The sequence below is a fragment of the Canis aureus genome, chromosome 18 (genome assembly GCF_053574225.1).
Source record: "Canis aureus isolate CA01 chromosome 18, VMU_Caureus_v.1.0, whole genome shotgun sequence".
NCBI classification, from domain to species: Eukaryota; Metazoa; Chordata; class Mammalia; order Carnivora; family Canidae; genus Canis; species Canis aureus.
In genome coordinates this window covers 34,544,042-34,563,370 of record NC_135628.1, presented here as the reverse complement: position 1 = coordinate 34,563,370, position 19,329 = coordinate 34,544,042, and the positions used below count along the sequence as shown (strand labels likewise).

The following is a 19,329-nucleotide window of genomic DNA, read 5'->3' as shown; positions in this document are numbered from 1 at the left end:
CTAGCAGTAAAATTAGTTATATTTCTTTTTAGTTCAGATTAATACAAATAAAGTCTACTCTTTCCAAGAAAGGAGAAGTTTTATATATAATGTAAGTACACCACAGAAACTTGGGACATATTGCAAAGAGACTCCATGAATTATATATCCTCTGTTATGTTTCTCAACTAGCAAGGCTGGTATACCATTATGCCTTTGAGACATGTAGATGTTTTAGAGTAAAACTATTTTAACTATCTCTCCTCTTTTCTCAAATTAACCAGAAAAGTAAAGACATAAACAAAAGCAATGAATATTCATTTTGGTAAATAACAAGTAAAAGGCCTTATGCTAGGATGTGTTTTACATATGTTCTCATTAGCCCTTTGCAGAGGACAGGAAAACAAAGAAGCATAAGAATGAAGTTGGTGAAACACAGAGATGAATCTGAAATTAAACTCTATGAATCAGATGACTGAGAACTCAACATCCTCGAAGGGTTTTCTTAGTCTTAAAACGTTTCTAAACAACACAATCAGCAAATCTCTCCAGGCCTCTGGTAAGAGTGATGGACATTAATACTAAAATTTAGGAGGGAAAAAACACCATGTCCTCCTCAGAAGTTTGAAATACTGGGGTGGGGTGGTGGGGTGGGGTGGTGGTGGTGGTGGCATAAATATCCATGAGAGAATTGTAAAATAATAGAATTATATGTAAATCAAGTGGTAAATTGTGTAATATAGTCTGAGAAAGCTATTGGCTTTGGGTGAAAAAGATCGCTGATATCTTATGGTGCGAAAATGATTATTTGAAATAGGAGGAGGTTATTTGGGATAGTTTGGGGACAATGGCTGAAGGGATTTTAATGCAGAAAGTAGAGGAGCATCAAGAAAAAACATGACAGAGATGACAGAGATGTTAACTGGTTTCTGTTGCAACATAGGTAATCCTTATCTTAGAGAAAGTCCTCGTGTATAGGCAGATAAAGTCCAGACTGACGCTGAGAACATGTAGCTTTGTTGAATATCAAAAATGTGAAATTGTAAAGAAGTATAATTACAAGAATATAGACAGCGACTTTGAATTCTTGAATTATGTTCAATATACAATTTTTTTCACAAATTACTTCGCCCAATAAGAAATATTCTTAGTGGATTCCAGTTTAATAATATAACCATATGGATCCTGTATTTTCAGTGTATTTTTGTGGGCAATAAATGGTGAAACCTTTCCAAGATGAATCTGTTGTCATGGCTTCCTTTTCCCACTGCTATTCTCCCTGGTTTATTTCCCTTTTTATTGCCCATTGCTTTTAGAAGGAATAAATATTAATGAGTTCCACAATGTAGTTTGTACTCCTCTGTTAACACCGGTGAGAGTAGCTACTCCCTATTGAGCAATCATCAGCAAGGCAGGCAACAGTCAGCCACAAACCATTTCTTTTACATTCTTAGAGAGCATGAGTGTGCCTCTGAAAAAAATGCTATTCATTCACCAGTACGCAGCCCTGAGTGCTCGTTTCAAAATTCCTTCTGGTGCTATCATTCATCTACAGCGCACTGAGAAATAAGTGCTTAAGGGTTACAAGAAGCACATGGTACTACAGTCACTTGACAGTGGCAGGTTATGTGACATCTTATCCACCATCTTTCTTTCATTAATGGAAGGTCCTTCTCTAACAGCCATGGATGGCTTCATCCTATCTGAGGTTACAGGTATGAAGTAAGATGAAACAGTATCTGAGAGTGTTAGGTGTTTGTCCTCTCCAATTTCCTAGCTTAACTACTAGCAAGGCTTCATGGTTTTCCAAAGATTTGCAGCCCAGGAAGATAAAACCAGGGCTTGATGAATGAAAGTAAGACTGGTAGTAGAACTAAAAGTTCTACTTCACTTTGGAGGACACCCAGTGACTTTTCCCAGTCACTCCATTTTCCCCGCTCTGCCCTCCCGAACTGTGGAAAACCTCTTTTCTGGACATACATGCCTTTGTTTCTGAGTCTCATCTTAAGGCAGTGATTCTCTTTGGATCTAACAGAGGCCAAAAATCTGTTACAATTCGGGACAGATTTATTGAGAAGCCTATGAAGCTTAACGTTTAGGGTCCTTCTCATATACACTCCCCTTCTGAGACCCTGGCAGAGATCTTAGTGATTTTGTATTTGGAATTTTGCTTTTTAAAAAACTTTTTTTTATAATAACAAGAGTCCCTTAAATTATGTAAGCTTTCAGGTTCTGGAAACCTGGAGCTTCCCTACCCTTATCCTAGTGTCTCATATAGTTTTGGAAAGGCTTTTAAAAGGACTTTTATGAGCTTTATGGAAAAAAATCAACTCTTGATTATAATCAGAATGGAGCTTATTAAAAAAAAACAGAGATTCATAAACCCATTCCAGACTTACAGACTCACAATTTCAGTGGATAACATGTGGAATTGTTGCATTTTCTTAAAGCATCCAGGTGATACTTAAACTACATTCTGAAGATATATACTTCCTGCAAAAATAATTCACCCAGTGAATGAGAGTAAAGGTTCTTTACTAAGGGTGGGCCATGGTTGCAGTGTTCTTTCAGGGCTTAACTGAAGAATCTCAAATGGGTATGTATGTAGAATTCTCTCCGTGTCAATCTTGTGAAGGGTCAGTTCTGAAACCCTAGTAAATAAAACTACAGTTCCAAGGTTATTCTTATGCTATAACCTCCCTGAGGACAGGGATCAAGTCTGCTTTTTTAAAACATCTATCTTCAACATATAAACCAGTGGTGCAACTTAGTAATTGTTTAGTATTTACTGAGTGAATGAAGGAATATCAAGTGGGATATTCAAATTTGTAGCACTTCATCAATCAGATTGTGATTGACGGGCAGCCCTGGTGGCTCAGTGGCTCAGCAGTTTAGAGCTGCCTTCAGCCCAGGACATGATCCTGGAGACCTGGGATTGAGTCCCACATCAGGCTCCCTGGATGGAGCCTGCTTCTCTCTCTGCCTGTGTCTCTGCCTCTCTCTCTCTGTCTGTCTGTCTGTCATGAATAAATAAACAAAATCTTTAGAAAAAAAAAGAGATTGTGATTGACGTTCAGACAAGTAACACTTCGGAGAATGGGCACAGAATAAGTTTAACATTAAGTCACTGATTCCAACTGTTTGTTTTCCACATTAAGCACTTAATCTTTGCATCAACCAAATAATTAACATAGTGTCTTAATAAATTCAATCAATATTGTCACTGTCATGATATCATTATTACTATTGTTTTCTTGTAGACTGGGCATTTGGGACTTAAGTATTGTAAGTATTTCATTAGACTTCATGCTGCTAGAGAAATTCCATTGTTCCTAGCATGTTACCATCTCTTTGGGTCATAAAAATTATTTTCCAATGTTTTATCCTTGTTAGCATATTATTTACATATTTTATTAGCATAACATCTATGACTGTTTTATTTTTTTTATTTTTTTTTAAATTTATGATAGTCACACACACAGAGAGAGAGAGAGAGGCAGAGACACAGGCAGAGGGAGAAGCAGGCTCCATGCACCAGGAGCCCGACGTGGGATTCGATCCCAGGTCTCCAGGATCGCGCCCTGGGCCAACGGCAGGCGCTAAACTGCTGCGCCACCCAGGGATCCCTATGACTGTTTTAGACACCAACATAGGTAATACATTTTATCCTCTCTAGGTAATAATTTTTTGACATGATTACCTTTGCTTTAGGTAATAATGCCCATGTATGTCATGCATCTTTCCCACTAGCAAACTGAGGAAAATGAAAGACAGACAGGGAGAAAGGTTTGATAAACAGGTACTCATGAACTTTCACATGTTCCTCTCCTTCCTTTTTAGTTAGTTTTTGTCTTTTTCTTTATTCCTTTTACTTTGTCCTTTTTTTTTCTTTTTTTTTAATTTTTATTTATTTATGATAGTCACACACACAGAGAGAGAGAGAGAGAGAGAGAGAGAGAGAGAGGCAGAGACATAGGCAGAGGGAGAAGCAGGCTCCATGCACTGGGAGCCCGACGTGGGATTCGATCCCGAGTCTCCAGGATCGCGCCCTGGGCCAAAGGCAGGCGCTAAACCACTGCGCCACCCAGGGATCCCTCCTTTTACTTTGTCCTTATATAGTGGATGGACTGAAATCTCACTGTACTATATCTAAGCATGCATATATCACTATATTGCTTGGAAATTGTCTTTGTTGATTTTGTACATTCTTGTCTTTCATAAAATCTAGAAATTTTTCTCATCTTTTCCATTCATTCCCTTATTTTGAACCTTCTTGTTTAAGTCTGCATGACTTACTTCACTTTTATTCTCAACTCCTATTTTCAGTGTTGCATTTTGAATAATTTCCTTCCATTTGTCTTGAGCTTATTAGTAACTGTTGAGCTCTAATCTGCCCATTTATTTTCAGTAAAAGTACTTTTCAGTTCTAGAACTCCTTTTTATTTATTATTTTTTAAAAAATCTGGTCTTTTTTTGATTGTGACTTATTATATTTAATGTTTTAATTTTCTCTTTACATCTTTAGTAAATTCTAGCATATATCATTTATGGTCTCTAACTCCTATTTCCAGTATTTCCAACATTGCAAGTCTAATCTTAATATTTGTTAGGTATTTAAAATCCTGTTTAAAATGGATTATTTTTTCCTCATGTGCTTTGCAGTTTTGATTGTACAGTTTATCTGGGGAATTACTGTGGTTAAGGTATTCCCATCTTCAGAGTTTGGGCTTTTACTTATGTCAGGAAATCTGGTAGCACCATTGGCCTAATGCCATTTCTTTTGTTTGTTTTGTTTTGTTTTGAGTGGCATGGAGTTTTTTAATTTGGAAGGCAAAAAGGTTACACTTAATGGGAAGCATAGGTCATGTTAATAAATGCCCATTACAGAGCTGCTCTAACACAGAAGCAAGGAAACTTCTCTGGGCTCTCCACCTACATTTGAAATCAGAGTCCGTAGTTACGTATCAATCTGAAGAAAATCCACATGTCCAAGTTGCCATCTCAAAAGTTCTCATCCAAGGGAAATCAAAAAGTGAACATTCTTCTAGTCTCCCACTCCCCAATTAAGTAAATGGGAATAATTCAGCCAACGAAGTTCATTACAACAAGGTGCAGGATGGTGCTGGCAAACAGAAAATCAGCAAAGGCTCGCTCTGGGGAGATGCCTTGGAAATCTGCTTTGTTCTGTGGGTTGATCTGTATCCTGAGGCAAACTGCTAGGATGAAGCTCCCCACACAAGAGATGAAGCCCGAGACAAAAGAGTTGAAGGGGAAGGTCCCCACGGGGAGACAATAACCGAAATGCAGTGCCCCGGTCAGCAGTATGTACAGGAGGTACGTGTCAAGCAACTTCAGGCGCTGAGGAGTGGAGCTCAAGTACTCTTCTAGGAACCGCAAGATAACCCACACCACCAATGTTGACATGACTACACACTTGCTTCTCTTCTCCAGCCTGTGCCCCCAAACTCCCGGTGAAACCCCCTAATGCCATTTCTTATATTAATTTCTCAACTTCGTGGTCTTTGAACCGAAATTTGAAACTTAACTAACTAGTAGTGAGTACAGGCCCATAGCTGGAATTCGTAGGAGAGGGTTATTCAGACTGAGGTTGAGGCTGATTGTGGTTCCTTTGTGTTCTTCCTTTGTAGGTAAATTGAGTTTTTCTACTCATTTATTGGTGCAATAACCCTTGAAGAGTGATGAAGTAAAGCAGTATTTCTGCTTGTACTCTGTTTTTGGCTGAAAATTTTATGTCATACCCCTTAACTGGCATCACTCCTCCTGAATCCCTGTAATGTATAGCCCTCCTCCTGTCTGTACCATCACTGCCTGAGGGCAACCATGGAAAGTATCAGGTCAACCTTCTTGGTTTGTTTTGGGAAATCATTTAGTTAATTAAGACCTCAGTTCTGCTCTTAGAAGCATTTAAAACATTACTGTATCCTGTCTAGTCTTCTGTAAGGGGTGATCTTCAGCTATTCTAATCTGCCATATTGCTGGAAATGGAACAGAAGAGTCATTTAACAGGTATTTTTAGGCAAATAAAGTTAAATAGTGTGCATAAGGATTCAAGGCCAAGCAGAAATGAAAATGAGACTTCTGGATTAAATGTCCAGGGTTCTTCTGAAAGTAGCCTTAAGACGGAAAATTCAAAAGAGTTTTTTTAAGCTATGTATGTAGCTAGAAAAGAGAAATAAGATAAATAAAGATGTTCTCTTAAACGAGTGGCCAAACTGAAACAGTGCATGACTTTTGACTTTCCTCATTTGATCTAACAACTAGAGCATGTTCCCTGTATTCAAAGTCAGAGGTGTGAATAATTGTTTATTCAGGGATGAAGGTTGTGTATGATAGCCCCTTGCTGATATAAAGAATCTCTTAAGCGTATCTGAAATGTTCAAGAAATAATTTTCAGACAAATTAAGGAAAAATGCATAGCATTTTACAAAGGGGAGAGTAAATATGTCAAACAACAAATGTTTATTAAATGTTGACTAAGTCAAAGGTATTATAAGCCCTTTTTCATGTTAGAATGGCTTCCAAGTTGTCTCATTTTATTTATTTGTATATATATTTACATATATATTCTTTTGATTGCTTTTTTGGTTGAATACTTCTTGATATCTCATTAGTAAGCTCTTTCTCTGATAAAAATCCTTAGTTACCTTGGGGGTAGACCACTGACCAGCTTAATCTAATTCCCAGCATGTAAGTTTTTATTAGCTTCTATCCCAGCGGCTGACACCTCTTGGCAACTCACTTTCTATTTTGTTATCTATCTATCACAAATTTCATAGGGTTAACAGCCCTTCTCTCCCACAAAATATCCTGAGAAGTAATTTCCGAGAGATATCTGATATTCTCAGGGATTTCCTATGTTTTAGTTATTCTATAATTGTATCACAGTCCTTTTTACATCTACTACATTGGTGTAAACTGTTTCCAAAAGGTAGATGTGATGTGACTTAGTTCCTTTTTCAATTATCTTATTAAGATTAGTAGAGCTCAATATGAACACTTTGCACAATTTGACAAATTGTGCAAAGTGTTCATATTTTCATTAACTTATTTCAACAAAAGTGTTCATAAACCAAATTTTATATATTTGTATATATAATTATGGTATCCTAGTGACATTTTTAAGTCAATAAATTTAAAAATCTTTTTATGTTTTTCTATAATTTACATCTACCTAATGATGCTATTATAGAAAGTCAAGAATCAGGAATGCACTTCTATCTCAGAGGTCATCTTTGATACATTTCTAGAAAAACAGTAAAAGTAAACCACTATCTTTCCTAGACAGTTTAAGAATTCTATCAGAAAATGTATAATATCTAATACACATTTCTGATTGAAATGGCATGTAAAATGTTCTCACCTACCTGTTATTTCAAAAGTGATGGATAGGAAAGGTGCAGCACTAGACTTCGACGTACTCTGATATTTACTTTCTGAAATAACAGGGAAACAGCACCATAAGCACAGCCTTTTTTTTTTTTTTTTTCCAAAATAGATTTGAATAAAGTGGGCTAGTTTGTGGAAACTGTGGATAAACGACTATAATTATAAATAATCTGCATTCCATTTCAAGATGGTGACTTTTTATTCTCCCTATTTCTTTGCAGAACAAGGGAAAATAGAACTCTTTATTCACCTTTCTGTCTACCCATTCTCAGTTCAACTATCCTTCCTCCCTTCCTTTTTTCCTTCTTTTCTTCCTTTCTTCCCTCCCTCCATCCATCCATTATCTTTCCATTGATCCTCCTTTCTGCTGGTTTATCTTATTATATGCCATCATACAGGCTCATTATCCGGGCTGTTTTTCTTAATAATCTCAAATCCCACAGGCCTTATCCATATTTCAGTGTGGATTTTTTTTATATGTTTTCTATAAAATAATGTTCTACAGTTTCCTGATAAATACATTATATCACAGAAAGTTTCGTGGTGCTTTATAACCAACACTCTTGGTTTCCCTCATTTAAAAACATGTTTAATCTGTATCAAAAGAAAGAATGTCTTGATTACTATAGCTAAAATCTACTTTCATTTCACTTTGAGCCTTCTAAACAATCAATTCATATTCATGCATCCAATGATCAACAACATTTTCACCAGCTTTCTAGCTACTGCTAACTTCCCCATGGGCAGGGCCCCTTCCTGTCATATTCTGATAAGGGTAGATTTCATGTTAGCATTAGCTGAACACGCTTTACAGACTGCTGGAATTCTGACCAGCCTGCTGGACAGAAATTGTCCAGGGTTTTACTACTAACTCTTCTCGGTAGAAACTTGTCAAACTTTCTTCTAAAGAAGCGGTAATTTTGCTCATCTGAACGTTGTCAAGATTGGGAGGGATACCTATGGTCTATAGCAATATATGAATAAAATGTGGATACTCTTCAAAGTCATGTAGATACATTTTTCTTCTTGTCTATAGACACTATCACCAACTTAATAAATATTCTCATGTATAATTCAACTGACACAGACAGGATACTAAGTTGTAAATATAATACATTATACTTTGCGACTACTTTAATAATACATATTTTGATTTCCTGGAAATTATACATATTAGCTTCAGGGAGGAGAATTTTTATGGCTCAGTGTGGTGTGAGTCTATTAAGAATAGTGAATATACCAATGAATAAAGTGATATAATGTGGCTTCCTCCTTGTACTAATGTGGTCATTATCATTCTTCTGTGTAATGTGACATGCCAAGATAATAAAGGGATTTTTTGTGAACTTCATATCACTTGTTTTCAGTAATTTTATATCAAGAAATTTTAAGTTAAAGTATTTTATTTTGGGTTAAGGTATTTTTTAATAGCATGGTTAAATGTGAAAACAAGACATTTATTCATAGAACACTTAGTGAGAATCTACAAAAGCAATTGTTCTTCATATTAACCACAATATGAATTGCTCTTGGGGTAGGTTGTTCATTGTTACACAATCAGGATTACTTGAGATCAGTACCTTCTTATTAGGATTGATTGAAGGAGTTATTTTGAGAACTTTCCCTCTCTTTATCAAGTAAGCTTTCATTCTTTCATATTTATTAAAGGAAAATAGAATGTGAGCAATCCTCACAGCCCACAGCCTAATTATTCTCCATTCACACATATTTATAGTCTTTACATTTCACCCTTGGGATGCTGGCATATTGAATAAGTTTCCCATTGGGAAATGTTAAGTGCTTCTGGGGAGGGGGGATTCATAAAGCCTAACTTCTTAGAAAAAAAAGCTGCAACTTTTAGGGAGAATTAACTGTTTTTACAAAGACTATATGGAGCTTATTAGTATTCTTGGTATTTGAAAAGAAAGGACAGAAATTCCTAAGCTATTCATGTTATATATTTATATGATAAATATTAATATTAAGCAAATCAATTATTTCCATATCCATGGATCTTTGCTTTGGTATTTGCTTTAGTCCAACAGATGCATCATAACAACCATATTCTTTGTGTTTTCCTTTTTCTCTGTGACTTTTATTTTTGGTGCTCTGCTATGCTTTCACAGAGATAGGGAGAGTCCATGGCAAAATGATTAAAAAAAAATACCTAGTTGCAATTCAGAATTCTGAGGGATCTTTTGAAAGTAATAACCCACAGGACATAATTGACATTCAGAAACTAAAATCTGATCTACTTCTAGCAATGAAATTATACTACTCTGAAAGTACAGCTATAATAAATCCACCTAAGAGTGTTAAAAATGTAGCCATTAAAATAGCCAAAAAATATTAATGTACTAACATTACATGTTTTATGCTACTTCCTTCCAACCTCAAGATAGATTAGTAGTAAAATGTATCCCTAGGCTAGATTCCTAAATGAGTTGACATGCTACGTAAAGTTAGTGGCTGCAAAACAATTAAATTTTGCAAGTTGCAAATACAGAATTTCAGTGTTGATTTTCCATGAGTCGTTACTCACACTACTCATTTTGGGGGAAGGCAGAGGAGTCATCTCTTCTTTTGTTTATTTGAAACAGCCATTTCTGTTGGTTCTTTCCCTTCTCTTCTAGTCATCCCTCACCAGATTTTTTCTCTGAATATTCTCATTTTTGAGGTCTTTATTCTTATTCTTTTCCCTTTCCAGCCAACATATTTGCTGGAAAATACTAACCTATCCTATTTACAACTTGCCAAATACAACAACATACTCATCTTGCTTGGCAGGGTTTCTCTTTTGTTTTTGCTTTTCCTTAATGGTGTGCTTTAATACATGCTGTCTCCTCTGCCTGGAATAAAATTCCTCTTGCATTCTTGACCCACGTACTATATGGAATGGGTGTGCCATCACTTAGCTACAGTGCCACTTCCTCTAAGTTTCTGTTTCTATGATACCACTGCAGTTATTCTAAAACTGACATTGTAATGCTTTCATAATGTATTATTACTATTGGTTTGTTTGTGTGTCCTCATGATAACCACATTCCTGATACAAAATTTGTATTGGTATTTCCATCCTCACTACCTTACACAATTTTTGGAACTCTGTTGGCAACTAATAATAAATATTTATTAAACAGTCTAATGGCAAAAGCCCTGCTATTCCTCAAGGAGGGAAGATAAGAAGGTCTACTCATAACATTGCTTAAAAACATTCCTATTTGTGGCAACTTAAGAGCAACTAATTGAATATAAACTTGATCCAATAATGATTAGAATTTTAGAGCAAGATTAATATATACTACATATACTTTTGGCATAATGGTCGTATTGGACTCACTTATCCTTTGGCACACCTACCATATCTGGTCCTCAAATTGAGATTTAACCAAAAATGTTCTAAGATATGTTTGCCAGTCAGAGGGTTTAATCAAAAGGTTTTTTTAAAAAGTCATACCTTTGCGTTATTTTTTGTTTTCACCGTAGTTGTATTCTGCACTTATTCTGTACTTATTTCATTTAAATTCAAATTGAAAATTTCACCCAATACCATAATTAACTTGTTTTTCAACCATATTACAAATAGCAAAAGGGGTTGCTCACAAGCAGGTTTTACATTTCATGTAAGAGAACTCTTGACTTGAGAATACGTATGAGCATTTTATATATATATTTATAAGATACTTTATTCTATTTTTATAATTAATTACTCCTGCTAACTTTTGACTCAAGGCCTGCAGTCAGAAAATTTAAAGAGACTTGTCAGTAAATCAGAACTGACCACACATTTGGATTAAAATTTTTTTACAACCAAAATTTAAATTACTGTTCACTGTAGCGGATATCAACCATGAAGATGTAAACAGAATTATGGCTATTCATGTTCCAAATATATCTATACATCTATCTATCATCTATCTATCTATCTATCTATCTATCTATCTATCTATCTATCTCCCTGCAGGATGAGTCCATGCTCAGTCTCCATGTATAAGTCCTTAAGAAGAAGATAGTTTACCTTCTTTGTCCTTGTGGGTGTTTAAGTGTGAGAGGAGGTTTTCATTGGCCTGCACGCAGTACACCTCTCGTGTCTGGACTCCTCCTCCACAGAGGGCTGTCTGGTTGCCCCGCCTCTTGTCCTGCTGACTGAGCAAGGGGTCCACACGGCACTCCGCCCACTCTGTAGTTCTCCAGCCATACCTACAGAAAGAAAATGCTGGCAGTGGCAACCACGTTTATTGAAACTTTGCTCTGCTCTTATATTTTTTCTTAAGAAAATTAATCTAAAGAACACTTCCCTCTGAATCAGTCATAGACTACTACATCTGTGGTGCAGATTCAATTTCAATTTCTTCTTTATCCTCAGCAATGTTCCATTTGAAAAAGGGTTAAATTTAGGATGATCCTGTTTTAATTGCAATTACTGGAAGTTACTTATAAATATTTTATGAAAAGAGAGCATAATGCTGAAAACATAAAATTTTATGTTCAATTAAGCTGAACTCGGCCTTGCCCTTTCTAGATGCTTATAAACAAAGGAGGATTGAAATCTGAGAATGGAAAACATTCTAAATGACGATCCACCCAAACATTTGTTTTGCCTTTAATAAAATGCATGAAAATTACTACTTCATACTGGATCAAAATTATAATTGTGTGTTAGGATTAAAAAATATAACATAACAATTCAGAGTTTTCTCTTTATTGTCAAGAATGAGTGTTTTTCTGTAGCACTGAGAATCCCTGATGAGTGCCTGATGAATGTTGAAAAGAGCTGACGTTTCTAATCAGTGGAACACAGGAAAGACGATCTGTGGTTCTAAATTAAAGCTCCAATCAACATTATGATGTGAAAGAAATGTCGGGGGCTTGTCAGCCCAACTCGTGCTTTAAGGAGATAGCCAGGGAACCATTTCCCGATGCCACTAAAGATAGAAAGTGATGGCATTTCTCCACCTCGAGGAAAATGGATATTCTAAAAGCATAAAGAAAATGGCTCATGTAGCACTTTGTGTCACTTTAACCAAGATGCTTCCTCAGTAATCAGATTAACAGCCAGCACAGGTACAAATGGAGGTGCTAATGTTCATCTCAATTAGACAAAAAAGTTAAAGGGCCCTCTAGATGTCTGATCTAGATGACTTGCTATGTCAATGGTAGAGTTTCATGACAGTGAAACTGACCTTCCCATCCATTTTTTTTTCACAAGTGGCTGAACACAGGTGCAGGAACATCCTGACATATGTTTATAAAGGAAGTACCGCACTCAGGTAAATGAAAAACAGCATAGATAATTAATGCCTTGAGTGAAAGGGTGGGGTGAAGGGAGATAAGGAAAGTCAAACCAAACAAGTCATTCCTTAGGGGAATTAGAATTAAAAAATTATTTTTTATAGAGTGGTGTGCAAATATAGGCCATTCTAAGATTACATTTTTCCTAAATTAAATTGGTTACACATTCTAAAATAAAAATGCTACCCTTCAAAAAGGGAAAGAAAAAAGAGATTGAGAATATATATTTATTTTGTTAGTAGTATTTGAATATCTCAGAGGATAAAGAATGAAACATCTAGCTAAAAGAAAAAAAAAACCCTCAACGGAGAAAAAACATGGAGATCCTGACAAGTTCCTCAAGCCTGTTACAGAGAGAGAGGAACAAAGGTCAGTGGGACAAGCAGAGAAGTTAGGAAGGAAATTCCGTGCAGTTTGCAGTCATTTGTTACATCAGGAGAGAATAGATGATTTCAGAGTGCTGAGTAACTGAAGGTCTCATGTAAATCATCACTATCTTTGCTATCACTTGTTATTATTGTTTGAAGCAGTAGTAGTAGGATCAATTTTCCTCCTCACTGATTTGTGAGGTTTGCGTTGTGTGCGTGTTCTTTAAATGTTTGGAATATTCCAGAGAAGCTCTCAGTGAAGCTTCCACCTACCTCGGAGAAACTAAGATTCTCCAAGTTGTTTTATAAATATTCTATATTCAGACTAAGCTGAAATGTATTTATTGCCAAGATAATTCAGAGAAATGTCTTGGAAATATTTTTTTAAGGATAAAAAGAATTATGGTATGCTGCTGAATGTTTCACAATCATTATTATTTCACCTGAATTCAACAAACATTAATTAGGCACTTACTGTGTGCTGGGCCCTGTAATGTACACTGGTGACAAACAAAGCCAAACAAGGTAAATAATCCTGTCCTCAAATAGCTTAAAGTCTCATTCTTTTGGTGTAGTATCTTACCCTCTTCAACAGGATTTGTTATCTATAGCATTGAATTTTAATAGGCCTTGCTTCATAAGCAACAGGAACCTGTCCTCTGAAAGTTTATTTTATGTTATAGAATGGGGATTGACAAACTAAGACCCAAGAACCAAATCCAACCTGTCCACTGTTTCTATAAATAATGGTTTATTGGAACATAGCCACTTATTTGTTTATATTTGATCTCCCCTCCAATGGTACTGTTGAGTCATTGCCACAGAGATACATGTGGCCCATAAAGCCTAATATACCATTTTCCCCTTTACAGAAGAAATCTATCAATCTGTATTACAGAAAATATATGAGAATTGCTGCTAAAATTCTAGACTTCATGGAGATTTGAAAATATAGCTTGCTAAAGACACATTTATTCTGTAAAAGCAGAATTTTTTAAAGACAGTGTTTGTAAAATGGTATTTTATTTTTTCCCCACTTAGAATTTGTAAAAATCACTATTTCTCAACATACTATTCAGTTAAAGTCAAATGGGTAAGTGAATCTGGGGAGACACGTAATCTGGGGAAACTTCATAGAAGGAACTACAGTCCCTAATTACTCACGTGGCACAGGGGGCAACTGCATCTCCTTGAGACACACAGGGTTCTTTTTCTTCAAGTTCTGGACACTCTTTCTCGCTGCCAATAGGAAACTGCCTAATGATCCGCGTCCTGACGCGAGTGCCTCTGGGGGATGTCATGTCATGGCATGTTTTTGAGCAGGGACTCCATTCTGACCACTCTGACACCTGGCACTCTTTGGTGATCACACAGGACTGGAAGGTCATTGGCAGCTTCTCTTGCTGGCAAAAGCTGCAAAAGAACATTGGTATTCTCATCACAGACTAATAAGCAGTTATGAACTTTGTCTTCTACACTCTAGAGTAAAATAAGCTTGGACATTTTTATTTCTACTTGGAGGTACAATTCCAATTTCATTGAAAATATATCAACATTTATGATGTGTAAAAGCAGTTAGACTCAAAGCTAACATTTGCATTTCCTCCTATTTTCTAAGAGTTGTTAAACTATTCATAGGAAATAGAAAATAAAGGGACTAAACAAAATTAACTGGAACTAAAGTTCACCATATTGTTCACTTCACTCATTCCAGACTTGTTTTAATTTAGAAGATGTGAAACCAAGAGCTGTTAACATATAATTTTCATTGTTGAGTGATTTAAACAAACATGCCTGGCTAACTTAATACAATACTGTTTTAGATAGAAAATATAAATAAATACAAATTTAACGTTATTTTTAACATCATGTGAAGATTTAGCTGCCACTTACAATGATAATGTATGCTTATTCAAATAGATCAACTTTTCTAGTTCACACTTTAATATACAACATACATATGGGTATCTTAAATATATCATAAACATTAGAAATAGAAGTCTATTTATGTATTAAAGAATACTCTCTAAATAGATCTCCCATATTTACTTATGAGTAAAGTATTTATGTTCAAACTTTTCTTTCTCTACTCCTACTTGCGTTAGAGGGATGTTGGAATCTAAGTTGAAACGTATACACATGAAGATGATGTTATGAATGCCAATGACTACAGGCATATGCACTTTGAGTGGTTTTCCTGGAATTGGATGGCCTTGAGCTGATTCTTAGTTGAACTCTTGCCCATTCTCAATAACCAATAGTGCATGTTTACAAGACACAGGCAGCCTGTCGCCATGATGGAGCCATCTGTTCTAGTGGGAGAATGCACTGATAATCCTGTCTTGTGATTCAGGTGCTATATTTAACTATGGTAATTAACCATACCGAGAGGCAGGTCCATTCTAATGCAACAACTCACATTCAATCTTCTTAATTCTACTGGCATGTGTACGAAAATTGCATTCCTAGGAGACAATTAGGGCTCAAAGCATCAAAGTCAATTTGTCTGAGTTGAGACGTCTGGGAAGAAGAATCATCCGAGAATAGTGGTAAAAGGGCCTTGTGAGTCAGCTCTGTTTTTCTTATAACAACAGAGAGAATCAAAATCCAATTTTTACTCAAATAGCATGTATGGAGTATTAATAATACATTAGGTACAATACTAATTACAGAGCAAAACTTCCTTTGTAATGAGTAAGTTTGCACTTTTACACTTATGAGTTCATTCACAAAAATCAGGCAAGATATGGCTAAATCATTACCTCTATAATACCTCTCTTTACACAATTCTCCATATTTAATTTCCCCTTAGATAATTTTTTATTTTTTATGAGAATATATGACAATATATATTGACAATATATATGACAATATATATTGACAATATATATGACAATAAGACAATATATGACATTGTCTTCATATAAACAGGCATATGTTATCCACCATATAATACTTCCTAAGTTCATGTTTCCATGTTCCAGGCAGAGGCATTAACCATTCCTTTCAATCTTTTGCAGAGAATTTGACCTTCGCTTAACCACCTCTAGTTAATTACCCTGGTAATCTGATAAAAGTTGAGAAGTCAACTATGCTACTACACTGTATTATTTTTGACAAAATGACCCCTTGGGATAAATTCCACCTGCAGTGGGGAAACTACAAATATCTGGTAGATGGCCACAGTTTTGGGCTTCCGTGAATGTGGCAACTCTTAGGACAGGGCTTGTTTTTATAGGGACCTTGCAAGCTATGACAATGAGGTTGCCTCAAGAGATCCCAGATGGGACTTTTAAGCCAGGGCAGCTCTTAGGTCTGTCTGATATAGAACTTTTCTTCCATTTGGGTTGTGCTGCATGGATTTCTATGAGGATTCCCACCAGATGAGGAATGTCTGATGCTAGGATCAGGTCAAGTTTCAATTCTATATCCTTCTAAGCAGACCTGACGCCAAATGTGGCCTCTGGTAGTCATGTGGGTCTTGTGTATGTGTAACCTAAGTTTTAAACTTCATTTGAGACTCCCAACAATCCTCTATGGACATACCATTATTATTTCCATTTTATAGGGAAGGAGTCTTCAAAAGGTTAGGGAACATGGTCAAGATCATATAGCTAGTAAGTAGGAGATTAGAATTTTAACTTGGATTTTTAAAAATCAGAGCCCATTTTCTCAACCATTCTTCCCTACTTCTCACAATTTAAGCTATAAATCTTGGTTTGTTAGAGCAAATGCTGTAGCTGAGGCCAATGCCAAAGTTACTTGCTGATTGTCAATCAGCTAAGTATTGCTATTTCACTGCTCCAGGATTTGTACTATCCATGTACTTTGTAAATGTGCTGCTTGTTCTAAGGAAGAATTAGTAATTATGGAAAAATCAAAACAAATATATTTCCTTGATAAATTTTAATTTTCAGGACAGGTCCTACATATGAGAAATTAGAACAGACACAAAATAGCATTAAGTTACATATATTAATATGTGACATATATATTATTCACCCATCAATCTATTGTCTTTCCTGTAATTTTCCAATACCCCAATTATTTCAACAAATTGTATTAATTCTACTTAATATTGGGATTTGGATGTACAAAGTCAAGATTAATTACGTTGCAAGCATATACTTCTGCTTGGGGAGGCACGGAAGATTATATGAAGTAGTAGGTCAATATGGTGAGTTTTAAACAATGCATATTATTTAATTTAATGCAAAAAACCTGTTAATTATTAGGAATTTTCAGATTAAGAGAAAGAATTTGTGGAAGTATGAAATAAAAGAGCAACTGGTTGATGGGGAAAACAGATTTTTTTCTTTGGCCTCAATGTAAGGAGCTTGTGTTGTATGGTAGAAATAGGAGTGGAACTGAAAAGTAGGTCAGATCAAGGTCAGTTAGGTCTATCCAGAAAAGCACTTCCTGTAGATGAGAGCACCACTGAAAATTGTGCAGCAAAAAGGAGATGGTATTTGTATTTTGTATACATTTTAATGGTGAGGTAGAGGGTGGAATATCAGGACACAAGATTGGAGATGAAGGCTACGATGATGATTATGATGATGTCACTGACATAATGCACATATCAATAAATACAAACATGTATTGAGTGCTTACTATGGACAGGTAATGCTTAAGCTGAGAGGTATGATCATGAATATGAGATTTACCATTATTGAATGTCTACTATAAGAGATGCCCTGTGTTGAGTTTTACCTAGAATATCTAATTGTAATCCTTATAACTACTCTGTAAGGTAGAAAGCCATCTGTTTAAGATAAGGAAATACAATCTAAATGTCTCCCCTAAATCCAGCAAATAACAGAACAACGATTCCAACTAAATCTTTCTGCTTATGAGGCTTATGAAGGTGCCAACCAAAGTGATAGCAATAGAAATTAAAAGGAGTTACCAACTGTAAGAAAAAAGGAGTTAGAATCCATGCAACCTGATGGATATTTGAAAGGGTGAAAAGAAGAGGAAACATTAAATAACTTGGAGGTTTTTAACTTTAGCAATCTCATGAGCAGCACTGTATTTTTTTTGAATGGGGAGCATGGAATGAGAAGCAAGTTTCTGGCAGTGGATAAATCAGTTTAACATTAATGTCTTGATTTGATATGGACATATCCAAGATATATCCAACCGGCTAACGTTCAGTAGGCAGATCCAGAAACAAAGGTTGGGATTAGTTGAAAGTTCTGAATGGCTTATATACTTGTAATAATCATGAGCACATCAGAGTTGAAGGTCAAGGCAATAGGAGTATCTGAAGACTCACACACTGCGGTACATTTTAGGCCTTGGTATGCCCATTTTGTGATTGTTGGTGAGATTAAATAGGGTCACAGAATGATCCATGGTTACTAAATTATTCAGCTGCCATTTGTACTAGTCTTTCCTTTATTCTGGCCATGCAAAAAGTTGACCCTAAGAGCTTAGAGGAACTATACATCCTGGTTCATTAAGGTTTTCATGAGAACGTCCCTTCTCAGAAAGTCAGAGGCTATGCCTCTGCAAGGGTGGTCTGAGAGAAGATGTGATGGTCACTGTGACATTTTCCTTTTCCTTTACATGCTATGTTCAGGATAGCCTGGATGGCCAAGACTTAATGGAACAAAAGCTGGGCTTTGAGACAGAAGCAGATGTTAGTTAACATACCTTACATCAGACAGAAACAAACATATTGAATGCTTACTATGGACAGGCAATAAACCAGATAAATACTGAGGAAAAAAAAGAAATAGTGGAAAGTAGAGTTCGGTACCTGTCTTGAAGAAACTTTACAAGAGATGATAGAGCACAGATATTTTTGACAGTTACTTTTAAGCTGCAATGAGCCACATCTTTGACATTTTAATTTCAGGTCAGGGTTAAAACTGATAAATTGTAAATTTCAGTTTTGGTAATTCAAGTTATTCAAGTTCACAAAAATAGAATGCAATTGAATTCAAATCCTTTTTTCCCAAAATTATTTCTGTAGTCCAATCATAACATCCGGGGCACTTAGGTGGCTCAGTGGTTGAGCACCTACCTTCAGCTGAGGTTGTGATCCCAGAGTCCTGGGATAGAGTCCTGCATCAGGTTCCCCGTGGGGAGCCTGCTTCTCCCTCTGCCTATGTCTCTGCCTCCCTCTCTGTGTCTCTCATAAATAAATAAATAAAATCTTAAAAAAAAACTTAATAGTCATAACATCCATGGAAACATACCTTCTTTCTAAAGGTAGTCTAATCTGTCTCCTAAAATACCATTATCATTCTTTAGCTTCTTAAAGAGAAACTTCTAA

At 35.9% G+C, this 19,329-nt stretch overlaps 1 protein-coding gene and 1 pseudogene across 1 annotated transcript in view; both read right to left on the bottom strand.

The window, feature by feature from the left end:
- THSD7A (thrombospondin type 1 domain containing 7A) overlaps positions 1 to 19,329 on the bottom strand; it is a 428,088-nt gene that overhangs the window by 188,640 nt on the left and 220,119 nt on the right. The window contains exons 3-4 of the mRNA XM_077856743.1: positions 14,211 to 14,459; positions 11,405 to 11,586 (exon numbers count right to left, since the gene is read on the bottom strand). Of these exons, the coding sequence (XP_077712869.1) occupies positions 11,405 to 11,586; positions 14,211 to 14,459 (431 nt within the window). The remainder of the gene's footprint in view (positions 1 to 11,404; positions 11,587 to 14,210; positions 14,460 to 19,329) is intronic.
- On the bottom strand, positions 4,950 to 5,408 carry LOC144288340 (dolichyl-diphosphooligosaccharide--protein glycosyltransferase subunit DAD1 pseudogene; annotated as a pseudogene).